Source organism: Amborella trichopoda, chromosome 1 (assembly GCF_054954075.1).
Source record: "Amborella trichopoda isolate Santa Cruz 75 chromosome 1, AtrichopodaSantaCruz75HAP2 v2.0, whole genome shotgun sequence".
NCBI classification, from domain to species: Eukaryota; Viridiplantae; Streptophyta; class Magnoliopsida; order Amborellales; family Amborellaceae; genus Amborella; species Amborella trichopoda.
Genome location: NC_142336.1, coordinates 46,262,765 through 46,285,201, shown reverse-complemented (window position 1 = coordinate 46,285,201; position 22,437 = coordinate 46,262,765). Strand labels below are relative to the sequence as shown.

The window sequence follows — 22,437 nt, the reverse complement described above, 5'->3', positions numbered from 1 at the left end:
AATCAAAGTAATATGTTTTTTGTGCTATTAAATAAAAGTTCTAGATTGTTTAGAGAAGGCAAAGTGGTAGATTTCCAGTCACCGAATCACCTTGCCGTTAAATCACTGGGCTAGGAATCCGTTGGCCAAGTCTCTCTATGGAGAATGAAAACTCTCACCAAGTACTCAAAGATGCCTCTATACCAATCATTCTCTGGTGGGAAGATACACCAATGATGAACGGTGATGATTAACTCTATCTGGGTGAACATCATGGGTGTCCTATGCAGGCAAATAACTAATGTTTGAATTCCCCTTCCGATACGATATTTATATAGAGCAATGATTTCATGCATCCGTTGTATAGTAATATGATGCAGCAACATTTAAAAACCATCTTATGGCCATTTGTTTGATCCAAATTTTGAAATATACACTCTTTTCATTCTAATGAACAATCACAAAACAGAAAAAATTGAAAACACAACCCTGAAAGTATTTTTTTAGCCTAATTAACATAAGCCATTCATTTTGATGAGATGCTTAGATCTAAACCTCAAAATGATTTTTTCATTTTCAATTTTTTTGGATAGCTTTATTATCATTAGATGGACAATATTAAAAAAGAAAAAATTGATTTTGAGTTTATAAAAACTAAGATCTTGAAATTCACAAAATGAATGGTCTAGATTCATTTTTGGAGGGGACTCATTTTGACTATATCTAAGGTTCAAATTGAACTTTTTTTTTTGGTTAGGGAGGGGGAGAGGGGAATTGATTACTGAGATGAAGAGAGAGTGCAAAATTTGAAATCATATAAATACCACAAACATGGTTTTCTAAAAGTATCGTTGCATTATACTATGATACAACTGTTGCATTGGATCATTGCTCATTGATATATGTACCACATGCTGTAGGATTGTGGTATGCTGATTATGGTATAGCCTTTCATCGCTAACTGATGATGGTCCACATATACAAATATCTTTTTGTACCAGGCTTTAAGGAACCCAGTCTCAAATTGACAGTTCAGAGAGGTTCATCCTCCTACAGTAGATGTTGGAGACAATTTTCATGAGCATTTTCAGACCCTCACATTACCAAAAGTAGTTATAAAACGTCAAAGCCATGTAAGATATTGATGAATAAAATAGTACAAGTTTGTCAATCAAATTTTTGAGTATCAGATACAATGGTGACATGATCACGCCTCAAGACTTCATTGTCCATTGGTTTACTTTGCTTCTTTTTCTTCCTGGTCTTCCTCTTTGATCTCATCTGCTGCTTGATACTTCTTTCCCATTCCTTCTTATGTTTCTGGTAGATTGCCATGGCAGCTTGAGCATCTTCAACCTGCAACCACAATGATCATCGGGTTTCTCTATCATTTGCTGGTTCATGGAGAAGTAGGCTACCAATGACCAGGCCAGCCCCAGCTTGAATTTTTTTTTCTTATTACACCAGGCCGGGCCTGCATTTCACGTCTTCTCAATCAAAGCATTAGTAATTTCATGTAATCTTAGTCCATAAGCATTCAAAACCAAATCAAGGCATTGCCCAGTAAAGAAGACATGTCTCAGTCCATGTGACATTAAGGATTCCAATCAAGACAATGCCACATCAGTAATCATAGACAGTGCAATCCATAGGATTTTGTGCGCACACACACACACACACAAGAGAGAGAGAGAGAGAGCGAGAGAGAGAGAGAGAGTTGCAGAGTTCTGGCTAGCGTCGTGGCTTTCAAATGGGGGGACTGGGGGAATTGGCATTTTTTGTTTTTAACTTTGAGGATGCATAGAACATATCATTATCCAGAGAGTATAACCTTTAAGGTTATATGGAAGGTATAGTCGATGGAATGTAGATGACTATGTTCACTATAGAATTCTATTAGAGACTAGGCCGGGCCAAGGGTGGCTTGGGGTCCGTCAGAAACTAAATGGGCCTACTTTGCCAGGCCTGCAGGTGACCCAAACCTGGCCCAAAGCAAGGCCCACCAGCAGGTGCAGCCCATTTGGCAGCCCTGGAGATTGCACCTTTTATTTTTCCTTCATTAGTTTACTTGCCTACAAAGATCAAAACTTTATCCTGTTTCGCGTGATCAAAAACATCGTGGGAAATGCATCATGCTATTTCTTTTGGACAAGCAGATGGCCACAAACATCAATCTGTCACTGCACTTGAGACAGCAACAGGGTCAGAATGCCGCCCCATCTTGTGTTTCTGTGGTGGCAAATTATATTGCCTGGAAAGGGGGCGGTGTTTCGATGTCTAGCCTTTCCTCAGGAATATAAGTTGGTAAAAACTGACTGACTCATAAAGGGGTTCAGAAGGCATGGAATTTGATGTAACTCTAAGATCAGCTATTAAAGTAGTCCATGGGAGGGCCATGAAACCCACATTAGAATTACACAATAAGTTCTACTGCACATAAACATATTAAAGCATCTATGTGTTAGATGTCAAATCTGTTTCTTTTTTATAGCAAGCTAGATGCCAAAACTATTTGCATACTTTTATGGGACAAATTGGTTAAAGCAAGGATTTCAAAGCACCGGCTAGGCGAAACCATTATGAAAAAAATTTGGTGGATCTTGGTCATTGTGAAATTTGGAGACATTATCTAGTTATCATGTGAATGAAGTGCATCATTCATAAGATAGAAAGGGGTGGCAACCCGAATGCTAAAAGAACAAAACAAAATTACATGACATCCACACAAAAGAGAGGAACAGAGGTCGATTCTAGTAACTGATTTACTGCAACATGCAATTTCTGCAGCATGACCTTACTGAATTAAATGCAATCTTGAGGGATAGCTTACCGGGCAATGCTCCCTTTCTTGGATCGTTACACCAAGATAGAGGGATGCAAGATCGCGTAAAGCACTTTTCCGTCCATCCCTGATTAAAATCATGTTGAACGAAAGAGAGTGGCATCAATTGTTACAACAAAGGATGGGGATGTACCATTAATAGGATAGTAAACAAAAATACCTTTTAAAAGGCATGTATTCTGATGTATCCCTTGTATCCTTTTTCGGATGACTCAGCAGTAGTGCCTGGAATAAACAATAAGAACCCAGTCAAAAATGCAGAAAGCATATCTTCGCATTAACAATGAATAAAAGAAACATTTCGTTCCCTAATAACCGTGCAAAGCATAGTCAAGGAACTCTTTTGTACCTTTAGATCATTGTGCAAAGCATGGCCAACAAGAATCCTTCCCTTCATTAAATCTGCAACATGCTTTTGAACAGTCCAGAAGTCCTTCGCTGCAGATATAGTGATTGAGGAGACCAATATCAATCCAAAACGGAAAGCTTCCAGTTCAACACCATCAATGGTGATATTGCTTGAGACAAAAACAAGTACTTACAACTTTGATGGAAGAGGCATAAACCATCATCCATTATATTAAGAACCAAGTACTAACCTTTCCTCAAGTTATGGGGCCGAATTCCGCTAATTTCAGATCGGAAGTCAACAACACGCTCTATTGGTCTCACATGTTCATCATATATGACGTTCCCCCAAGCATTTACCTAAAAGCAAACCAAAGCATCAGTAGGAACGAATAAAACACCCTATCGTATACCTCTTGTGAAAAATAGCACACCACCCAAAAAGCTCAACGCTTGTAAGCCACAGCTAGCTTCTGAATCAGAATAGGCAATGCAAAATAGCAAGCACAAGTTCAAATTTCCAGTCTGAAATGGATGGAGTCCATAAACAAAATTAGATGCCCATGCTCTGCAGGGATGTTCAACTACTAAAACTGTTGAGCACTTAATATGTTCTCCCATATGACAAACAAGTAGCATTCAACTACCTTTCCTGTCACGATTCAAAGTCCCAGAAGTGGGGACGAGGAGGAGGGGCTGGGCAGCAATCAGGCAGACAGACGAACAACTTGAAAAGCGAGAAGAAAAGAGTATTTATGTTTAATTCCTACACCATATGCCACTGGCATAGGTTTTTGCCAAAATTATAATGTTTTCAAATCAAATCTAATACGCAAAAAGGGACAGATCAACATATTTCCCACTTTTTTAGCATTATTCCAGAGTCAAGCCTGTGATATCCACTCAATCAAGAAATCCATTTCTGCAATAATAAAAGAAAAAAACATATTTCCTTTTCAATCATGTAAGGTTGCTGACTGCATTTATCTTGATTCTTGAAGTCTAGTGTACATATTGACTTCAAAAACTGAACTTCATTGATGGCAGCTGAATGTGTATGTTTTGGCTGATAAAGTATATGACATGTATACCTACCAGTTGTATTTTTGTAAAGACTTGAGAGAGGGCGCCCCCTGCCCCCTGCCCCCCGCCCTCCATCCCCCAAACCCCAATCCACCCACACACACAACACACACACATGCACACCAATAATCCATCTCTCTACGCAGCCTAATAATGAAGTTAAGTGCATCATTTCAACAATTAGGGAACCGAAGCAGGAAAAAAATGACTTTTAGGCCTACCAACATGGTTCTCACTTTTGGCTTGAACAGAACTACAACACAAGTCCCGCCTTGGGGTACCCACAAAGGTTTTTTCTATTCTCTAATTAAGCTATCTACACTAGCCGTGGCTATCCCATGGAATCACCTTCAGACCTTTAGAACCTCCTTGCTAGTTGTCTCACAGAGTCCATGTTCTATGGCTAGAACACCTCCAATCTACCAGCTTCCATTCATGAATCAAGTCTTCCACACAAAAACCAAATATAAGGGCAAACATGATCAAAGCATCTTTAATGCACCAAGTCACAAATTTGGTAAAAGGCCATACAGGTCACTACTGGTTCTCTGTGATGATGCCTAAGGGTACTTGTGCAAATCCCGTTCTTTTCTTGAACCCTAAGGACAGTCAAGTTATACATCTTCTATAGTAAGGCAACCTCTCTTAAGCAAATATTGCACAGAACTTGTTACTGGTGAGACCATTCACCAAACCAAGCATAATCCAAGAAACCTCCTACAAGATCAGGACGATATCACTTATCAAAAAGCCATTGTTCTTCCTGTACTATCTTCGGATGGATTTGATCAGAAAGTGACCCTTGTTCCAATTCTGCAATAGCTTAAGGCTCCACTAGGGGAAAAGCATTGTCAAAATAGCTCAACAAACAACCAAATTCCTCTATAGCTATGCATTTCTTAGGTTTCTCATTTGAAGTGAGGGCATCAAACTAACTGATCCATACCTTTCTTCACAAAATCCTTACCAACACCATTCCTATCGACACAAGCCCCGTTCTTTATCTCAGCATGAGGGGAAACTGCAGCAGTAACTCCTACTTGGGACCACATTTCTGGAGGAGAGTTCAGAACTACAATTTATCATAACATAAATAGGATCGCCAAGAGACGCTTCCAGTTGCAATTTTTTTTTGATAATGTTAACGTTTGTATAGAAGGAAAGGAGTACAAAAAGGTTGTTCCAGGGGACCCACAGGCCGGGTCACCTGGCAAAACTAGGTTACCCCAAGGAGTAACCCTAAACAAAAAATGGGGCTTATATCAGTTGCCCTTTACAGCAGTGTACAGAGAAGGCCAAAAAGGCTTAAGGAAGTCAGCCATTTGCAAAAAGAGGACAAGAGGAGGAGTCCTTCGGTGCCAAAATAGGCTCGGGCCCCTTTCTTCTAAAAGTCCGTCCCTGAAGCTCCATGATCCACAGTCTGTGCAAGAGCCAGCTGGTCTGCGAGGGAGTTTGATTCCCTCCAGGTATGAATCCATAAGACAGGAAGATCCCTGCATATGTGGAAGATTTCATCAAAGATAGATGCAAGATACCAAGGAGCAGGGGCTCGAACAGCTGCCCAAGTTAAGATGTTCTTTGCATCTCCTTCTACCAGCAAGGGCAGGTCCGGCCAGATTGGAATGCTTTGAGTCCCAACAGGAGAGCCAAGGACTCAGCCAAATGAGAATCAGCATGACCAATGTGAGATGAGAAGGCTGCTAGAATGTGTCCGAGAGGATCTCGGAACAGTCCCCCCTATGCCCGATGGTCCAGGGTTCCATAGGGAACACCCGTCAAAGTTAAGCTTGATGTGATTTACCGGAGGGGGCAGCCAGTTGTTTGCTCTCGCTGCCCGGTGCGGTTGGAATTGAATGACATCTTCCCACCTGTGAATGAAAGCCGTAGCTGAGATGCCATTGAAGGCTTTGTGGTTTGTTGCCCTGAAGATCACTAAGGATGAGATTCTATGATAAAGGGCCGGGACCTCACTTTTGGCACCTCTAAATATTCTGGAATTTCTCGCGGTCCAAATTACACATATGGTTGCTGCTATGGATGCCGTTCATAACAGTCTACCTGCCTTGGGCCAAGGAGGTCCGTGGCGAGGAGAAAGAGACTTGGAATAGAGGCTGGGTTACCCAAGTCAGACCGAAGAGTCCAAGGATTTTACTCCACAAGCTATGGGCAAGAGTGCAGTGAATGAAAAGGTGAGGGTTGGCCTCTTCCTCGCAGCAGAACACAACACACCTATTGGGGATTGGGATACCTCTCCGTTGTAGGTGATCTACCGTGAGGGCTCTTTCATAACCTGTTATCCAATTAAAAGCCTGCACCTTTGGTAGGGCAATGGAGGACCACACCTTGAAGACAACTGAAGATGGGGATGGAGGGGAAGAGGGCTGTAGCAGCAAAATCGTGTAAAATGAAGAAACCGAAAAGAGTCCCAAAGGCGAGGGTGTCCAAATGATTCTATCAGCCCCAGAGTGGGCCAAGAAGGTGAATGAAGTAAGGAGGCCAATAAGGTGAATTCCAGGAATTCAGGATCCAAAAGGGAACGTCTGAAATGAGGGTTCCAAACCCTTGGGCCCCCTAAAGCTAGGAGTTCTTCAGCTATGGAGGAGGATGGATTGGAGACCCGAGAGAATAACATGGGGAACCTATCCCTCAAGGGGGTGTGACCTAGCCAAAGGTTAGACCAGAAACTAATTCTGTGACCACCCCTTGGGTGAAAACGAATATTTTGCTGAAAAGCAGTCAGGGCCATAGTGAAGGATTTCCATGCCCCAAAAGTTCTGGTGGGTTCTCTACCCTCTGGCAGCCAAGCATTCTGTGGGATACGATATTTGGAACGCATCACATTAGACCAAAGTAGATTGTTGTGGTTCGCTAGGCGCCACCACCATTTGCCAAGCAGAGCAGTATTTTGTTTCCTCAAGGATTTAATCCACAGTCCTCCCAAATGTTTAGGTTGGCAGACTTTCTGCCAAGAAACGAGGTGAAACTTAGTAGAGTCAAAGTCTCTTGACCAAAGGAAATTTCTCATAAGCTGTTCCAGGCAATTGGCTACAGCCGCCGGCATGTGGAAAAGAGACATAAGGTAGACCGGAGTGTTCGACAAAGTAGCGTATACTAGAGTAGTCCTTCTGGCAAAGGATAAGAATCTGCCTTTCCAGCCAGCTAGACGTCGGTCTACCCTGTCTATAACATGAGACCAGTGTCTCTTTTTGGGTTTCCCAATTCCCAGAGGCATCCCAAGGTAGGTAGTTGGTAGATCTTCAACTTTTCGCGACCAAAGGGGGATTAGTTCTCTTGTCTTTGAGGGGGAAAGAGCGACCCTAATCATAGTAGACTCCCCATATTGACCTTGAAGCCAGTAGCAAATTCGAAACACTTGAGAAAGTGCGTAAGTACTCAATTTCGAGTGGTACAGCATCGATGACTACCAACGTGTCATCTGCATACTATAGATGGGTAACCGTTGGGCCTCTTGGACTACTCTTGAAGCCTGAAACAAGGTGGGACTGGTACATGCATGAGATTGAACAATTGAACACCTCAGTCGAAATTGCAAACAGGAAAGGGGACAGGGGGTCCCCTTGCCTTAGGCCCCTTGAGGAAGGGAAGAAGCCTCTTGGTGTGCCATTAATAAGCACGAAAAAGAAGGGGTGGGCGTAACAGCCCCTCATCCATTTTCTCCATCGGGTCCCCAAACCCATCCTTACCATTGTTTCGTCCAAAAGTGGCATGTCGACGTGGTCACAGGCCTTTTCCCAATCGGTCTTAAAAATGAGTCCAGGTTTCTTAGCAACGTGTCTGGAGTGGATGCACTCGTGAGCGACGAGGACCTCGTCAAGGATCTGCCTTTCTTTAATGAAAGCACTCCGATTCAAGGAGATCACAAAGGGGAGCACCTCTTTAATCGTAGTAGCCAACACTTTGGACAGGATTTTATATGTCGAATTGACCGAGCTGATTGGTCTGAAATCCTTGACTTCCTCAGCCCCTTCAACCTTTGGAGCTAAAGCGATGAAAGTGGCATTCATCACTTTGTGAAGATTACCACGATCGAAGAGTTCGTTAAAGAAAGAAATTGATGAAGTCAGGCTTAAAAGTATCTCAGAAAATCTTAAAAGGGGCGACAGGGAACCCATCTGTGCCGGAGGCTGTCTTTGCCCAGGTCTGTTATGGCGTCCAAGATTTCCTGCTCCGTGAAGGGTCTTTCCAACCACTAAGACCAGTGATTAGTTAAGGTAAGGAATTGCAGGTCCCCCATCCCAGGCCTCAGTCAGGCGGGGCAGAATATAGGGAGCGATAGAAGGAAAGAATATCTTCTTCAATGTCAGCTGGTTGATCGAGAACAGAATTTTCGACCTTCAGCGTCGAGATGGAGTTATCTCTACGCCGGCAATTAGCTATTCTGTAGAAATAACCAGTGTTGTGGTCACCATAGCATAGCCATTTGACCCTAGAACGCCGAAACCAGAAAATCTCTTCTTTTTTGAGGGTAGAGAAGTAATCAAGTTTAAGTTGGGTTCTGAGGTTGGACTCGGCAGTGGAGAGGGCTAGGGACTCTTCAGACAGATCTAGTGCTTGAATGGCCGACAGAAGAGAGCTTTTGGTTTGACTAAAGTTCCCAGGAATAGTTCTGCTTCAGTTTTTTAGGGCAAGTTTCAGAAGTTGAATTTTCCTTTGGAGAATAAACCCTGCCCTACCCGAGACTAAGGGTGAGAAAGAGTCCGACCATCGAGCGATTAGAGAGGAGAGAGAAGGCTCTTCCAACCATGCCAGCTCGAACCGGAAAGGTTTAGGGCCCCTGTAAACCGAGTGGGTTTGGAGTAGAATAGGGCAATGGTCTGAAGTAGGTTTGGGGAGGGCCATTGCATGGGATCCAGGGAAGGCATCATCCCATTGCAGAGAAGTTAGGAACCTATCGAGTTTGGATAGTGTGGGTTGGGAAGAATGATCAGACCACATGAACGGATTTCCTTGTAGAGGGATGTCCAGGAGTTCATTACGAGAGATGAAGTCTGAAAAATTGAGCATTCCTTGTGAGATATTAGAGTTACAGTTGCGCTTGAAGGACAACCTTGTGATGTTGAAATCTCCTCCAAGGCACCACGCCAGGTGGGGGAGATTGGCAACGAGATCTTGTTCCTCCCAAAACTCAAATCTGAGGGACACTGAATTTGGCCAGTAAACTACTATAAATTTCCAAGGAAAACCGTCTGAGATCCTTGTGAGGATCGTAGACACCGAGAAAGTGCCAAGGTGAGAAGAGATTAGGGCGTGTTCAGCAGGGTTCCAAATGACCCAAATGCCTCCAGAGGCTCGGCCGCAGCGATAGAAATCCATTGGCACGGGCGTTGGCCCCAAACCTGGTGGATGAGATGCAGGGTAGGGGTCGGTTGTTTAGTTTTCGTGAGGGCTAAGATGGATGGGTTGTGCACAAGTCCCTCGCTGCAGAGCGCTTGAGGTCTTGTCCTAACCCCCGAACATTACATGAAAGCAACTTCATGAGGAATAGTGGGGGTATGACGAAGAATTAAGCCTAGGAGACCTCTTAGGGAGGGGCTCCTGATCAGAGGGTAGAGAAAGGACCCCACATCACCGAGTCTGGTTGTTTGTCATATTTGATGCTGGAGTAGAGGTTTAAGATCTCCCTATGGCCTTTGATCCTAACCTTTAGCGTACTCTCAGCCTCATCCTTGAAACAACGGTGGAAAGGCCCCTCAGGACCATGTTATGGGAAACCCATAACCCTTAGGATCTCCTTGAAATCTCCTTGTCCTTGGTCAATAGCATTGACGGAGTCTAAATCCATTGAAGGGGACGATTACGAGTTTTGAGACCAAGAAGAGGAGGAAGAGGCAGGAGAAGGTGGAGCACAGAGGTCAACAGTAGGGGAGCAGAGCATCTCAAATGGGTTGCAGAGGTAGAGGTCAGAAGGTAGGGTGGGGTAGGGATCCACAAGGGGAGAACCCATCTGTGATGCAGGGGAGGGGGGTGGAGGTGGTCCAGGTGCCGGGAGTGGTAGGAGAGGAGGGAGGGCGCAGAGGTGGTTTGCTGCGAAGGTTCAAGGAGTAGGGGAAAGACAGCTTCCAAGGGAAGTGGTTGCCTGCTTGTTGTGAGGGGTTGGGAGCTCCATGGGCCGACGTAGGGTAGGGGAGAGCCTGGACAGGTGGTAAAAGGGGGTAAGGGTAGGTGGCGGAGGGCTGGAACCACCGACTCAAGCTCAGGCACAAGCATAGGCCCACAGTGGTCCGGGTAGGAAGCCATGTCTCTCCGAGCTTTGAAGAAAAGTGGAGGTATGGGGCTAATAAAGGGGCTAAGGCCGCTAGATCGGGTGGGGTATGGTCGAGAGATTGGACCATCAAAAGCCCAGTAGAGAAGGGAGGAAACTCCAAGGGAGCTGATGAATGGAGTGGTGCTGAAAGAGGTAGAGGAGAGAGAGGGTTAAGGTTGGACAGACCAAACACGAAGGTGTAGGGGGAATAAGAAGGGTCAGGGGTCCAAGAATCAAACATACCACTCCGGGAGGGGTACCCATGAGGGGGGTGGCTGGGCAGGAGAGAGGAGTCAAGGGGCCCGAACGAGGCTTGTAGAAGGAAAGGGGGTCCAGTGAGGGGTGGGGAGGGGGAGTCAGGGGCAGGGGCAGGGGCAGTGGCAGGAGCAGGGGGTAAGGGTTGGGATGGAGAGGAAGAGGGAGGCGGTGGTGGAGAGAGAGGATCTTCGTCGAAGGGTGAGTGGGCGGGGATAGAGAGAAGGCGAGTAGGAAGAGAGGGGGAGGTGCAGACCAGAGAAGGTGAGAGGGAAAAGATGGGGGCGGAGAGTGGGTGAGGGGCTCGAGGGTGGGGTTAGGTGCCTGAGGGGGTACATGTATGATAGGGGGACGCGTGTCCCCAAAAGGATTCAAAAAGTGGTTAAGATGGGTTGGGATGGGGGAGGAAAAAGAGGAGTGAGCGAGAGAGACGGCAATGACAGGTGTCACAACGACAGAGGTGAAGAGAGGCGGTGAAGGGAGGGACCCGACAACATGGGCCGAAGCAATGGTGGGCCTGGGAGGGGAGGGTCTTCCTGATGGTCCAGCTATATCATTAAGTGAAGGCCGCTGAGGTGGGTCCAAAATATCATAGTCCACCCAGACCTCTTTCCCTGAGTGAGAAATGAAACCGCCATTCGATTGCAAAGTTTGATTTGCCAAGGCAGAAGAAGAAAAGAAAACAGGTGTCACGGGTGGCCGAACAAGTGGAGCAAGAGCATCGTAGATAGGAGGAACAGTTAGGGGTTCGACGTGGCCGGTAGCAAGGTGGGTGGCTGCTGTGTTGTTGTCAGTCTGCTCCTGTGTTAGACGCCACGAAGCTCCCGAAGGTGCCAAACCTGCGAGATGTGAGGTCCCGCACTGGAACCTTGTATGGACCTCCTTCCCCTGTTCCGAAACCACCATTGAGGGACACCGACCATAGCGGTGACGACAGTCGGGTACCACTCCCCTGTCAAAGGGGAGGCCTTGCGGGAAGGCTGAGTAGCATCATGGTTGATGAACCGAGGGGATGGTGGAGAGGCCGTAGTCCAAGACACCCTCACACGAAAGAAAGAGCCATCCACCTCCAACCAAAGAAAAGGCATGAGATGAGGATACAAAGTTTCGAGTAGCAGGCGAATAGATCCCCGAGGAAGGAATTCAAAGGATTTCCAGTAGATCTCAACCAGGTCACCGCAAGCTTCTGCTATCTTCCCAAAAGTGGTAGGGGACCAAGAGTGTAAGGGAATGTGAGAGGTTGTAAGCCAAACCCGCTGCTTCCTGAAGGAGCCTATTTCCGACGACCATTTATTGAGCTCAAGATGTGCTCCCTTGAATGTGGGCAAAGAATCTGAACGAAGAGCTCGAAGGGCATTGGCTTCTGAAGGGAAGTTGAAAAGGATGGTTCCGTTACTGAGACGAAGGCATCCGAGTTCCGGCTCCCCCCAAAGACTCTGTCCCCATTTTTCAATTGCCCTGAAATCATCTCTCCTGAGTTGAAAGAAACCTACCAAAGATGAGCGAAGTTTGAGTTTGAGGGTAGCAAAGATCTCGCCAGGAATAGGAATGGTCGGCGGGAGAAAAGAAGAGAAGATTTTAGATAGGGTGGTAGGTGGCTGAATAAGGGGGAGGGGGGGTGGGGGGGTTTGCTACCTCTGTCGAACCGCCGACAGGCTTAGAAAGCACTGCCTGTGCGTAGGTGGGATTGGGTGGTGGAAGACGAGAGGGTAGAGCCAAGGAAGTAGAAGGGGGGAGAGAAGTATGAGAAGAATGCAGCTGGGTAGAAATGGGAGGGGGAGGAGCGGCGGAGGAGGTTTCAGCTAAAGAGGTGAGAGGTACAAACTGTAGATCTTGCTCCAGTCGGCGGGAGGACTCCACCTCTTGGGAGGACCACACTTGAACCTATTCATCCAAAGCCTCCAAATCAGAGCTTTCTATTGCTTGCTGATCTTAAAGCTTTGGGGGAATATGCTGATTATTTAAGACATGCTTCCAGAATATGGCGTATTCCCCTCCCAGAAACCTATGATCCAGAGCTGGCAGCTGACTATTTTAGCTCAGGCCTCATGTCCTAGTCTTCCGAGTAATTGAGGTACTTCTATTTATGAATCATCTAGCACCCACCATAAGTAGTGTCTCTCCAATTTCAGTTCCAGTTTTTATATAAAGCAGTTTGTAAATTAGTTGTTGTTTTACCAGCATCTGAATATGATTGGACTTTACATTGTACATTGAGATAAAAACCTGCTAATGTATAACTAAAGTTTTAAAAATTATATGATCAAGTGCAACGCCATGCATGATCAATAACCCCCATGCTTTACTCTAGAACAGTTCTATTGATATAGTAATGGGTTTTATAAAAACAAAACTAATGTCAAATAGATATATTCCAATTTACGAGACACATAATATGTGTAACTAAATTATATGTGAGAATTTGTGTTGTAATATCTAAATGAGATCAAAGAAGATTCATATAACATGAAGAGGAACATCTAGACATAAAACTCTTGAACAGAACCCCCAACATCAAATGCAAAATACATATAACGATTGGAATAACATTTCACAAATTCAACAAGTGAAATCATCATCCAGATCCGATAAACTATAAATAAAGAAAATAAACAAATTTAAATGAACAAAAATAAATGGCATGTAGAAGTAATGGGCAAAAATGAGCACCAGTGTCACCCTTCCAAGTGCACTTTTTGTTCCTTGGGAGCTAACACCGACCATCTCGCAATCCATGGCTACTGTATCTGTTACACTGACATGGAATGGTATAATGTCAAGGCCCTTGGTTATCAATAAAATAAATAATCACAGTCAGTCCAATATATAAGCATTGAAATTACTTTATCAGAGGAATAATGCCATGCAATCAGGAAATCAAGTTCAGAAGCTCCATAGAAGCACTGAAGGGTACGACACAAAAGGAAATCAAAATAAAAAACTTTGCACGTTAGGCCATCTTAAAGTAACATCATTCCTTCAAGCAAGATAACTGATACCCATAAAAGCCCTTTAAATCACTTAAGAATATATCTGAAGCATCTATGATGGGCAAATTGTTATACATGTTGAAATAACACTTTGACATCCGTGTTTCCAAGAAATGTGTATTTAGGGGGTAGCCAAGTCATGCCAAGGCATTCAGGCAATTCTGATATGTGGACATTAGCCCCATTTGGATGTTGTCTTATGTTACCCATTCTCTTCTAGATGTGGAAGGGGACCTAAGAATGTGATTAGTATGGGCTTCATGGAAGGCCCCCTTTGTATAGATGATCTTGAGTTGAATTTGAGATTGAGCATAAGACTTTGCTTGGTTTAATATCCATCAGTTCATAGTGATCCAAAGTGGGGTGAACCAAGTCCAAGGGGGTAACTGCAAGAAACTCTTACAGGTACATTGTCTTCTTGTTTTTATATTTGGTTTTGTGCAGGTGTTCGTGAGAATGTGACAGCAACCAGATCCTAAGGCATTGTATGCGTTTTTTTTGTATTTCTTAATGTTGGAAATGTGTGAAATATTTGGCAACACTTGTAAAATGGGCTTGCCGGTACAGGCAATGAAAGTTGCATGAAAATCACCATTTTAGAGTAGCCTTCCACCTTAAGGAAGTGGCTCCAATGACAATCGAACAGTTTGAGACCCTGTGACAGAGTTGTTGCCTCTGCTTTGAGGTATTTGTGTCCCAATGGAGTCCACCACAGTGTTTTTTTTTATATGCCTCCCACTCCCGATGGGCCCATGTTGCCGAGAAAACAACCATCAAAGTTGAGTTTGATGACTTCAGGGTATGGGTGACGAGAGATTAGATCTAGATAGCTATCGACTTAGTGCCTCAGATGACACCCCTATTCTGAATCAACGTAGCACCAAAAACAACTTCTCCACATCTAAGAAATTGAAGACATTGTTCCATATAACAAGCCCCATACATTGTGTGTTATGCAATACAAGAAATCAATTTGTTTAAAATAGCTTCTTCAATATATCTACTTCATACCAGTGCTTTACACACAACACCACCTAAAATTAACAATGCAGTCCTTCAAGCAAAATAACTCATACCCATAAAAGCCCACTAAATCACTCAAAACATATCTGAGGCATCTATGATGGACAAAGTGTTATTCAGTGTTGAAATAAAACTTCAAAATCAATGTTCCCAATGCATTGGTATGTAGATGTTCCCAAGTCATGTGAAAGCATTCAGGCAATTCCAATATATGGGCATTAGCCCCATTTTGACATTGTCATATATCACCTGGTTCTACAGTGATGATAGAGACCAAACATAGTTAAGGTTGTTCTTCTCATTGTGACAGTGCTTAAAAATTGCATATGTGGTGTTCCTCTTTTCCATTTTCATGAATGTGAAAGGTCTTTCCCTTTTGTTATTAAGTCATGTTAACTATCTAAATGGGATAGCATTGCTCTGCTCAAATGGTTACCTAATTTGAACTTGACTAAAGTCGAATTTATCATTATTTCATTTTAAACTTCTTTTTTAGGTTTTCACATCCGATTGGTAGATAGAAACCATTGAGAAATTAAACTGCGTAGAGAAAAGATTTTGCCACAAGAATAATGATGTTGAATCACTGCTCTTTAAAATGCTCCTGATTCTTTGAAATGCCAAGCATGCAAAGAAACTAAGTTTATCATTCACAATGTACATATTTGCAAAGTGCTGATTTGTTTATTCACATTCATCTTGAACCTATTTTGTACTCTAAATGTTGTGTAGGCATTTTGTAAGTGAACCAATTTGCTAAATCAATTGAAATACAAGCAGGCATGACATGTATTATTCATTGAAAAGAACCAGGGTTGCGCGAAAAGCCAGCACCAAAATTCAAATCAAGGGGAGTACCTGCAATCAGAACTCGTAGGAGCCAGAGTAGCCGATGGAGTATGAGACTCCTCATCATCCTCTGGTCTCTGTTTGCGTTTACCTGCCACCAATTAAAATCCCCAACATTCAGACTAACAATTTGCCATTCTTACCAGTTTCAGAAACAAAGCTACCAACAATATCATGCATACAACAAGTAAGTTGCGGAACCAGAGAGAGAGAGAGAGAGAGAGAGAGAGAGAGTTTGTTGGTTTACCAAGTGCAGTGCCTTGGATATTCTGGTGTGGTTGGAGGAGAGTAGATCCAGAGCGGTGAGAGCTACGTCGAGTTTTGAGTTTCTGAACGAAATGGAGAAGAGGAATGTTGGTATAAAATCATCACGCAGATAGAGAGATGTTGAGAGAGAGAGAAACCGCTTGTAGTTGCGCCCAGTTGGGATTGAGGAGTGGAAGAGAGCGGCGGCGTTTTGCATCACCATCCCTCGCCTTCTCCATCACGAACGCACCAACCCACCACCAAATTTGTGTAGAAGCGTACCTGTACTCACTCCATGCTTCACATTCATCCGGCCAAATGGTCTCTCGGTACCATGCTTGTCTCCGTTTAAAATACGATTTTTCCAAGCAATCTCCAATTTTTTAAAGTCGGTTTAGAACTCCAACTTCTCAAAATATCTTCAAAAAAAATCTTCTTTTTTTCATGAACCGATGGAAACCCATATTTTATGTATTGTCAAAAAAAAAAAAATTCAAAAAAATTTCTTCCCTATAACTTTATTTTTTTATTAACTTAACATTATTAAATTTTTATTTTAAGATAAACAAATTAATAGTAAGAATAAATTAAGAATCTTGATTTAAAGTAAAATTCTATAAAACGTTTCACCAATAATTTCCCTTAAGAAAAAGTCTACAAAAAATTAGACATAATATATTCCCAAAAAACAAGATATCATAACAATCATGTATCTCAAAATAATAGGCAGAGTTAAAAGACTAACACAATGACAAGTGTTTTTTTTTTTTTCTTTAAACCAAGTGCATCCTTATAAAGAGCATTTTGTGTAAGATTAGAATTTGCTTGAATATTTTGAATACTAAAGATTTAAGCAGCTAGGAATTCAGCGTGAGATTCGAATTTGCTTAAACATTTTGTTGCTTTTTTTATATACAAAGAAGTTTGATTAATTGTACTTTTTTATTTTTTATTTCATTGGTGTATATAACATAGCGTTTTGGATGGACTACTATTTTACGTATTTGGGTCTGTATTTTATTTTGTGTTTTTTTCTTCTTCAAACAATAATCATAGGTCTTAGTTTACAATTCTTGTTATCTACTAATGTAGTTCTTGTGTTAAGCATTATTTATATTTCATTTTATGCTCCAAATAAATCTGCGATATGTTTCATGTTGTGACAATAGATTAAATATTGTTGTTAGGCTTATTGAAAGTTTAGACAATAGATTGTCAAGTATGTAAGATCATAAAATTATAGTTCAATGGCTTTAATGTATCTATACAATAATTGCAAATCATAATCCTATATTATGTCATCTTTCCATATCCGATTTTTTCACTCCATATTTTTGAGACAAAGCTGAATTATTCACGACTTTATAACGTACCTTGTTTTTAGGCAATTCGTATTTTCTACCCAATTTTTTCCATCGATTTTTTGAAACAAAATTGATTCATTACCGATGTTTTGGCTTGCCGACTTGTTATTGTTCCATGACGTATTAACTATGCTTAGTACCAAATTTCACTGCTAGTTTCCTGTTGTTTGTATACAATGAGACCATTTACTATTGAAGCAAGGAGATCACAATTAATTATGATCATTCAATGTGAAATCTGATAATTTAGGTGTGTCACAAAATTCAAATTTTTTTTTTATAACTTTGAGCTTAGTTAGTGCAATTATTGCAACCATTCAATTTCACATCCAATAGTCAATATTACTTGTGACCACCTTGTATAAAAGGTAAATTATCTCATTGTATACTTTTCCATAACGGAAAAGGCTTTTATTATATGAAGTATTTTCTCAATATACTTAACATTTTTAGATATTTAAGTAAGCTGGACATGTGTTGCGTAGACCCGCACTTCTTAAGAAGTGTAAATTTGTTCAAGTGGAAAGCTAAAAAAAGACAAGAGATAGACCCAGATGACATAATTAGAAGTAGTGAGAAAATATATGAAGACTTATGGAACTTTCGAAAGTTGCTGGCAAAATTTCTCTACCCTCTGTGTTGCTATCAAGAAATCCATCATGTGGGCATTTGCCTCTCTACCCCTCCTCTCTATCCCCAAAGAATTGATATTTTTCAAAGAGTGCCCAGTCGTCCTATCTGCCTTTGGGTCAAACCACCAAATAGGATGGCTGAAAGTGAACTTTGATGGAAGTGCTCGTCACAATGTGAGTGGCTTCATGGGTTTGCTTGAAGACCACAATGGTGCCACGATCTGGTCCTATTACGGGACGTTGCATTCATGTGAAATCAATGATGCTGAACTATGGGCGCTAAAGATGGGTGTCTCGAAGCTGAATTCTATGCAACCGAAGGTCATTATAGAGGGAAACTCTACCAACGTCATCAAATGGTGCTTAAGGCCGAATCTTATGCCATGGAAACTTAGCACCATCATGGATGAAATCATTCTCTGTTTGGAATCCCATGATGTCCATTTTGTTCATATTATTCGGGGCTTCAACACGGCTGCAGATAACCTAGCTAAACTTGTAGCATCTCCGTAGAAGTTCTTTTCTTGCGTACTGCTTTATTGCCCTTGTTTTGTTTTATTTTGGTTCCCTTGTTTTTTGTCTTCTGTTGTATTTTGTTCATTATCTTAATGAAACATGCATACTTTATCAAAAAAGAAGACAAAGATATGGAGACTTATAACTTCACTAAAAGAATGGCTCTTAATAGAGTAGAATATGTTGGGTTTAAGTGGCCTTTAGAAGCCTTATGAGTGTGTGATGAAAAATATTTATTATAGTAGAACATAAACTCAGTGGGAGTATGGTCCCTCGAGGACCATACTAAGCAAATGGTGTTTGCTAATACTGGAATGTGCTTGGCGATCTAGACCAGTCGGTTGGAAAACTCAAGGTACCTGGGCATAAAAAATAAACCGAGAAGGGTTTTTGGGTTAGCCCTTGATGAGGTCGGAGCTTATGCCTAGATGAGTGAGCCGAAGGACTGTGTGACGGTAGGCCTACAGAGACGGGGGCCAAAACCTCATCCATGTTCCATCACACGGCATGCATATAGATAGATCGTTCGGAAAAGCCAGATATCCACCTTTTGGTAAAGCATATGCATGTGCGAGAGATACCCCTATGCGTCATAGAGTTGTGGTTGCATCAGGTCGTGGTGACCTTGACTTGTCTCTAGGGAAGAACTTGTAATCCACAGACTGGGATTGCGACTCATTGGCTCATCAACCAGACTTTGGTGACCCACTAATGAGCTCCTGCTTGGACTGTGGGTCATAGGAAACATTGGGTCGGTTTGATAAAGCAAGTGTGGTCTGTAGTCCACAGTTGAAGGTGGAGTACCTCGTGATCGTTTATAGAATTCATGAAACATATGGATCCACTTTTCATCATATTAATTTAATTGTATTCATTTATTATAGAAATTATTTTAGATTTACTATTTGAATTTTTATTAATCTTTCAATATTTTATTTATGGCTTTTGGAATTATAAATATGAAGTTATTGATTTTACAAATTATATAAAATTCAAATAATGTTTAAATAAAAATTCAAAATATTTATAAAATTTTCATATGGGCCCATAGTGCACATGGACCCACCATGTGGCAAATGAGTGGGGGCCTACATATGCCACATATGGGTGGCACATCCCACCCATTGCTCCCTTTGCTATTTACTTTCATATCAAGTTTTGTAATTTTTGGAAAGTTCATCTTATAAGTATATGGTCAAATATTGTTTGGGAAATATTGACCATATCTTATCTTGATTATTGAAGGAATATCTTGACTTGATATTATTGAAATATTCTTATGGAAAATATGAGATGGATTATGCAATTTTATAGAATGCATGATATTTTAATAGATTTAACTTATTTAAATATATTGATGGGAAAAATGGTTTAAGGAAAGGGGGATAATGGTTCATGCACCTTCCATAATGTTGATAGCCCATCTATGGAATGGATGACTCAGATCTTTTACCCCACAAGTCATCTTGAAAACGACAAACTATGAAAAACCCTAAAGAAACCCTAGACCTAAATTTCACTATAAATAGGGATGCTCTCCCCCATCTCTACACACCTCTCTCTCTCATAACCTCTCTTTCTTCCATAAACTCTCTCTCTCTCTTCCCTAAGGGCCATGCCCCTCTCTCTGTCTACTCTTTGATTTTGTCTACTCTTTGATTTTCTCTCTCTACACTACCCTATGGGGCACACCCCAACATAGAGACTCTCTCTCTAATCTAATGGTTGGGAAAATTAGGATTTGAGCCTAATTATTTTGGAGTTAAAGTTTTGTAGAGATTTAAGGATGATTACTTAGTTTGGTCGAAATTAGCTTTTCTGATTCGAGATTGAAACTAGACTGCTGGTCCCTCGTCATTGGATGTGGTGACTCGGTGTGAGGTAATCTCCAACATCTTTTCTTTAATTTTTTTATTCTTTTATTTCATATTCTCAAGCACAGTATTAGGTTGCATGAATGGCATCAAGTAGTTGAAATTTATTTTATTGATGTGTTATTTATTTTTGAAATTTCTATTGTTTGTAATAAGACCATATGTGAGTGATCTTGTTGCCAAAATTATAAGAGGTGATTATTATTAAAAAAAAAAATTGTATTTCCCCGGCAAAAGATTACATAGGTCTTTCTTTCAGAACGGTAGACCAGGATTCCTATAGCCGATCCCAATTAGTTATGAAAAGGCTTTGTCGATGAACACTTGATATCCGCACCTCACAATATAGTAACTTTTGTTTTGTATGAATAGTTTAGATTATTAATCATGGATAAAGTAGAAATTATGCAAACTATTTTTTTTTACTTTTTGAGTATTGGTGTTTTGCCCCCTTTTTTACTAATACATTATGTGATGGTCCCAAAACAATGTCTAAACATATTCTTGTGCGAAATACCTTGGGTTTGCAAAACATGATTTTGTATATCCTAGAATCGAAACCACCCTTAAATATTTGTAATTTCTTGTACAAGTGTATATGAAATTAAGGTTAAGCATGAGGATTTCTTCTGTATTATGTTGACATTAAGCATTGTGGTGCTTTGGAGCGTGTACATGCCTACGAATTGCATTGAGGACACCTATATTAATTGCCAAAGCTAGGAACTATGCTATACTTCTCATCTGCATTTTTTACCACTATCTAAAAGCCATTTGTTTTAAATTTTGTGTTCTCTTTCACACTTGGAATATTGGGTTTTCCATATGGTTTTTCGTTTGCTTCTTTCTTAATCAGATATGTGTGTGGGAATATGTACATTTCCAATATTAATATAAATAAAAGGGAAAATTACAAAACTTTTTTTCCCACTTTTTACTTCAAAATATACTTTTCTAACAAATACACCCCAAATAAAAAAAACACACATTTATTGACAAAAATACCATTTTTTGTATATTAAAAAAATAATTTTAGCTTGACATTCACGTGGGCTTATGCAAAGTGCCAAAAGCTACATGGGCTGCCAGACCGCCATGTACCAATTGTCAGACCCATGTTAAACTAAAAAAAGTACTGGACTGCTCTTTGGTAGCGCCAGACTGCATGGGCCTATTGCGAAACCACTCTTTGTCAGTGTCGAACCGCTTTGGGATATTGCCAGACTGTTTGTTTATAATTTCTGACCACCATTTTGCGTTTTATGAGAAAAATAAAGTAGTCGGTGTTAGAGAAGAAAGAAGGCATTTTGGTCTTAAAAATTATAATTTTTTGATCAAGGGAATATTTGCTAGAAAAGCTTGTTTTGAGGTAAATTTTGGTACAAGAAAGTTGGTTGGGGTTAAGTTGTAAAGAAAGTCACGTCAAGAGGTTTTTTTGTAATTTTTTTTTTAAAAAAATAAATATAAATAAATAAATCAAAAGAAGTAGAGAGATTGACAATATGACTAACTGGTCTTGTGACTTTCAGGAGATACCACTTGATGATATTTATCGGCATAGGCTAATCAAACTAAAAGATGTAACCCTTGTGTTTAACTTTTTTTTGTTTGTTTGCGTAGATCATCTTGGCTAGGCCTGCCAATGGGCTCGGCAGCTGGGCCCTGCCTGCCCCTTGTTTTTTTCATTTGTTTTTAGCCTGGCCTGGCTCTAGCAAGGCCAGGCTGGCCCAAACTAGACCCGGCCAGTAGTCGCACTTACATCATGCACGACCTTGGTGTGACAACCAAACCTCAAGAATCAAATCTATTATCTTTTTCTTTCGTTGCTGGATTGGTAGTACGATTAATTTTAAGGAACTCATGTGGCGATGAGCAAATGGAGGATGCAAAGGAGAAAGACAAGGCCATAAAAGTTCATGAACAGCGAAAAGGTCACGTCATCCACATTGGGCTAGTTTAGTCCAGTGTTGTCGACCAGTCACTGGCTGGGCCGAGGAACTCCAGCTCTCTAGGGTGTTTTGCATAAAAACCCTTCAGAAAACTAAGGGTCTTCAACAGTGTTATAAAGATTGGAATGATCATTGAATCAATGAGGGATATGCTCCAATCAAAACTAGTCCAACAACGGGTCAAATTAGTTGAACAAGATTTTATAAAAGAAAAAAAAAAAA

At 41.4% G+C, this 22,437-nt stretch overlaps 1 protein-coding gene across 1 annotated transcript; it reads right to left on the bottom strand.

The window, feature by feature from the left end:
* Nucleotides 1-982: 982 nt before the first annotated feature.
* Nucleotides 983-16,199, bottom strand: LOC18442265 (uncharacterized). Its single transcript, XM_011627984.3, has 9 exons — nt 16,039-16,199; nt 15,882-15,963; nt 15,644-15,725; nt 13,443-13,527; nt 3,421-3,529; nt 3,171-3,259; nt 2,982-3,046; nt 2,810-2,888; nt 983-1,335 (listed from the first exon to the last, which is right to left on the bottom strand). The coding sequence occupies exons 1-9, from the start codon at nt 16,117-16,119 to the stop codon at nt 1,147-1,149; spliced, it is 861 nt and encodes a 286-aa protein (XP_011626286.2). The 5' UTR covers nt 16,120-16,199; the 3' UTR covers nt 983-1,146.
* Nucleotides 16,200-22,437: the final 6,238 nt, after the last annotated feature.

What these genes read in the sequence shown, in the direction of transcription:
- LOC18442265 (XM_011627984.3), bottom strand. Translation starts at nt 16,119, where the DNA reads ATGGAGAAGGCGAGGGATGGTGATGCAAAACGCCGCCGCTCTCTTCCA. An exon ending in ACTGGGCGCAACTACAAGCG is followed by an intron (nt 15,964 to 16,038) that starts GTTTCTCTCTCT and finishes CATTTCGTTCAG; the next exon opens with AAACTCAAAACTCGACGTAG. An exon ending in GAATACATGCCTTTTAAAAG is followed by an intron (nt 2,889 to 2,981) that starts GTATTTTTGTTT and finishes GATTTTAATCAG; the next exon opens with GGATGGACGGAAAAGTGCTT.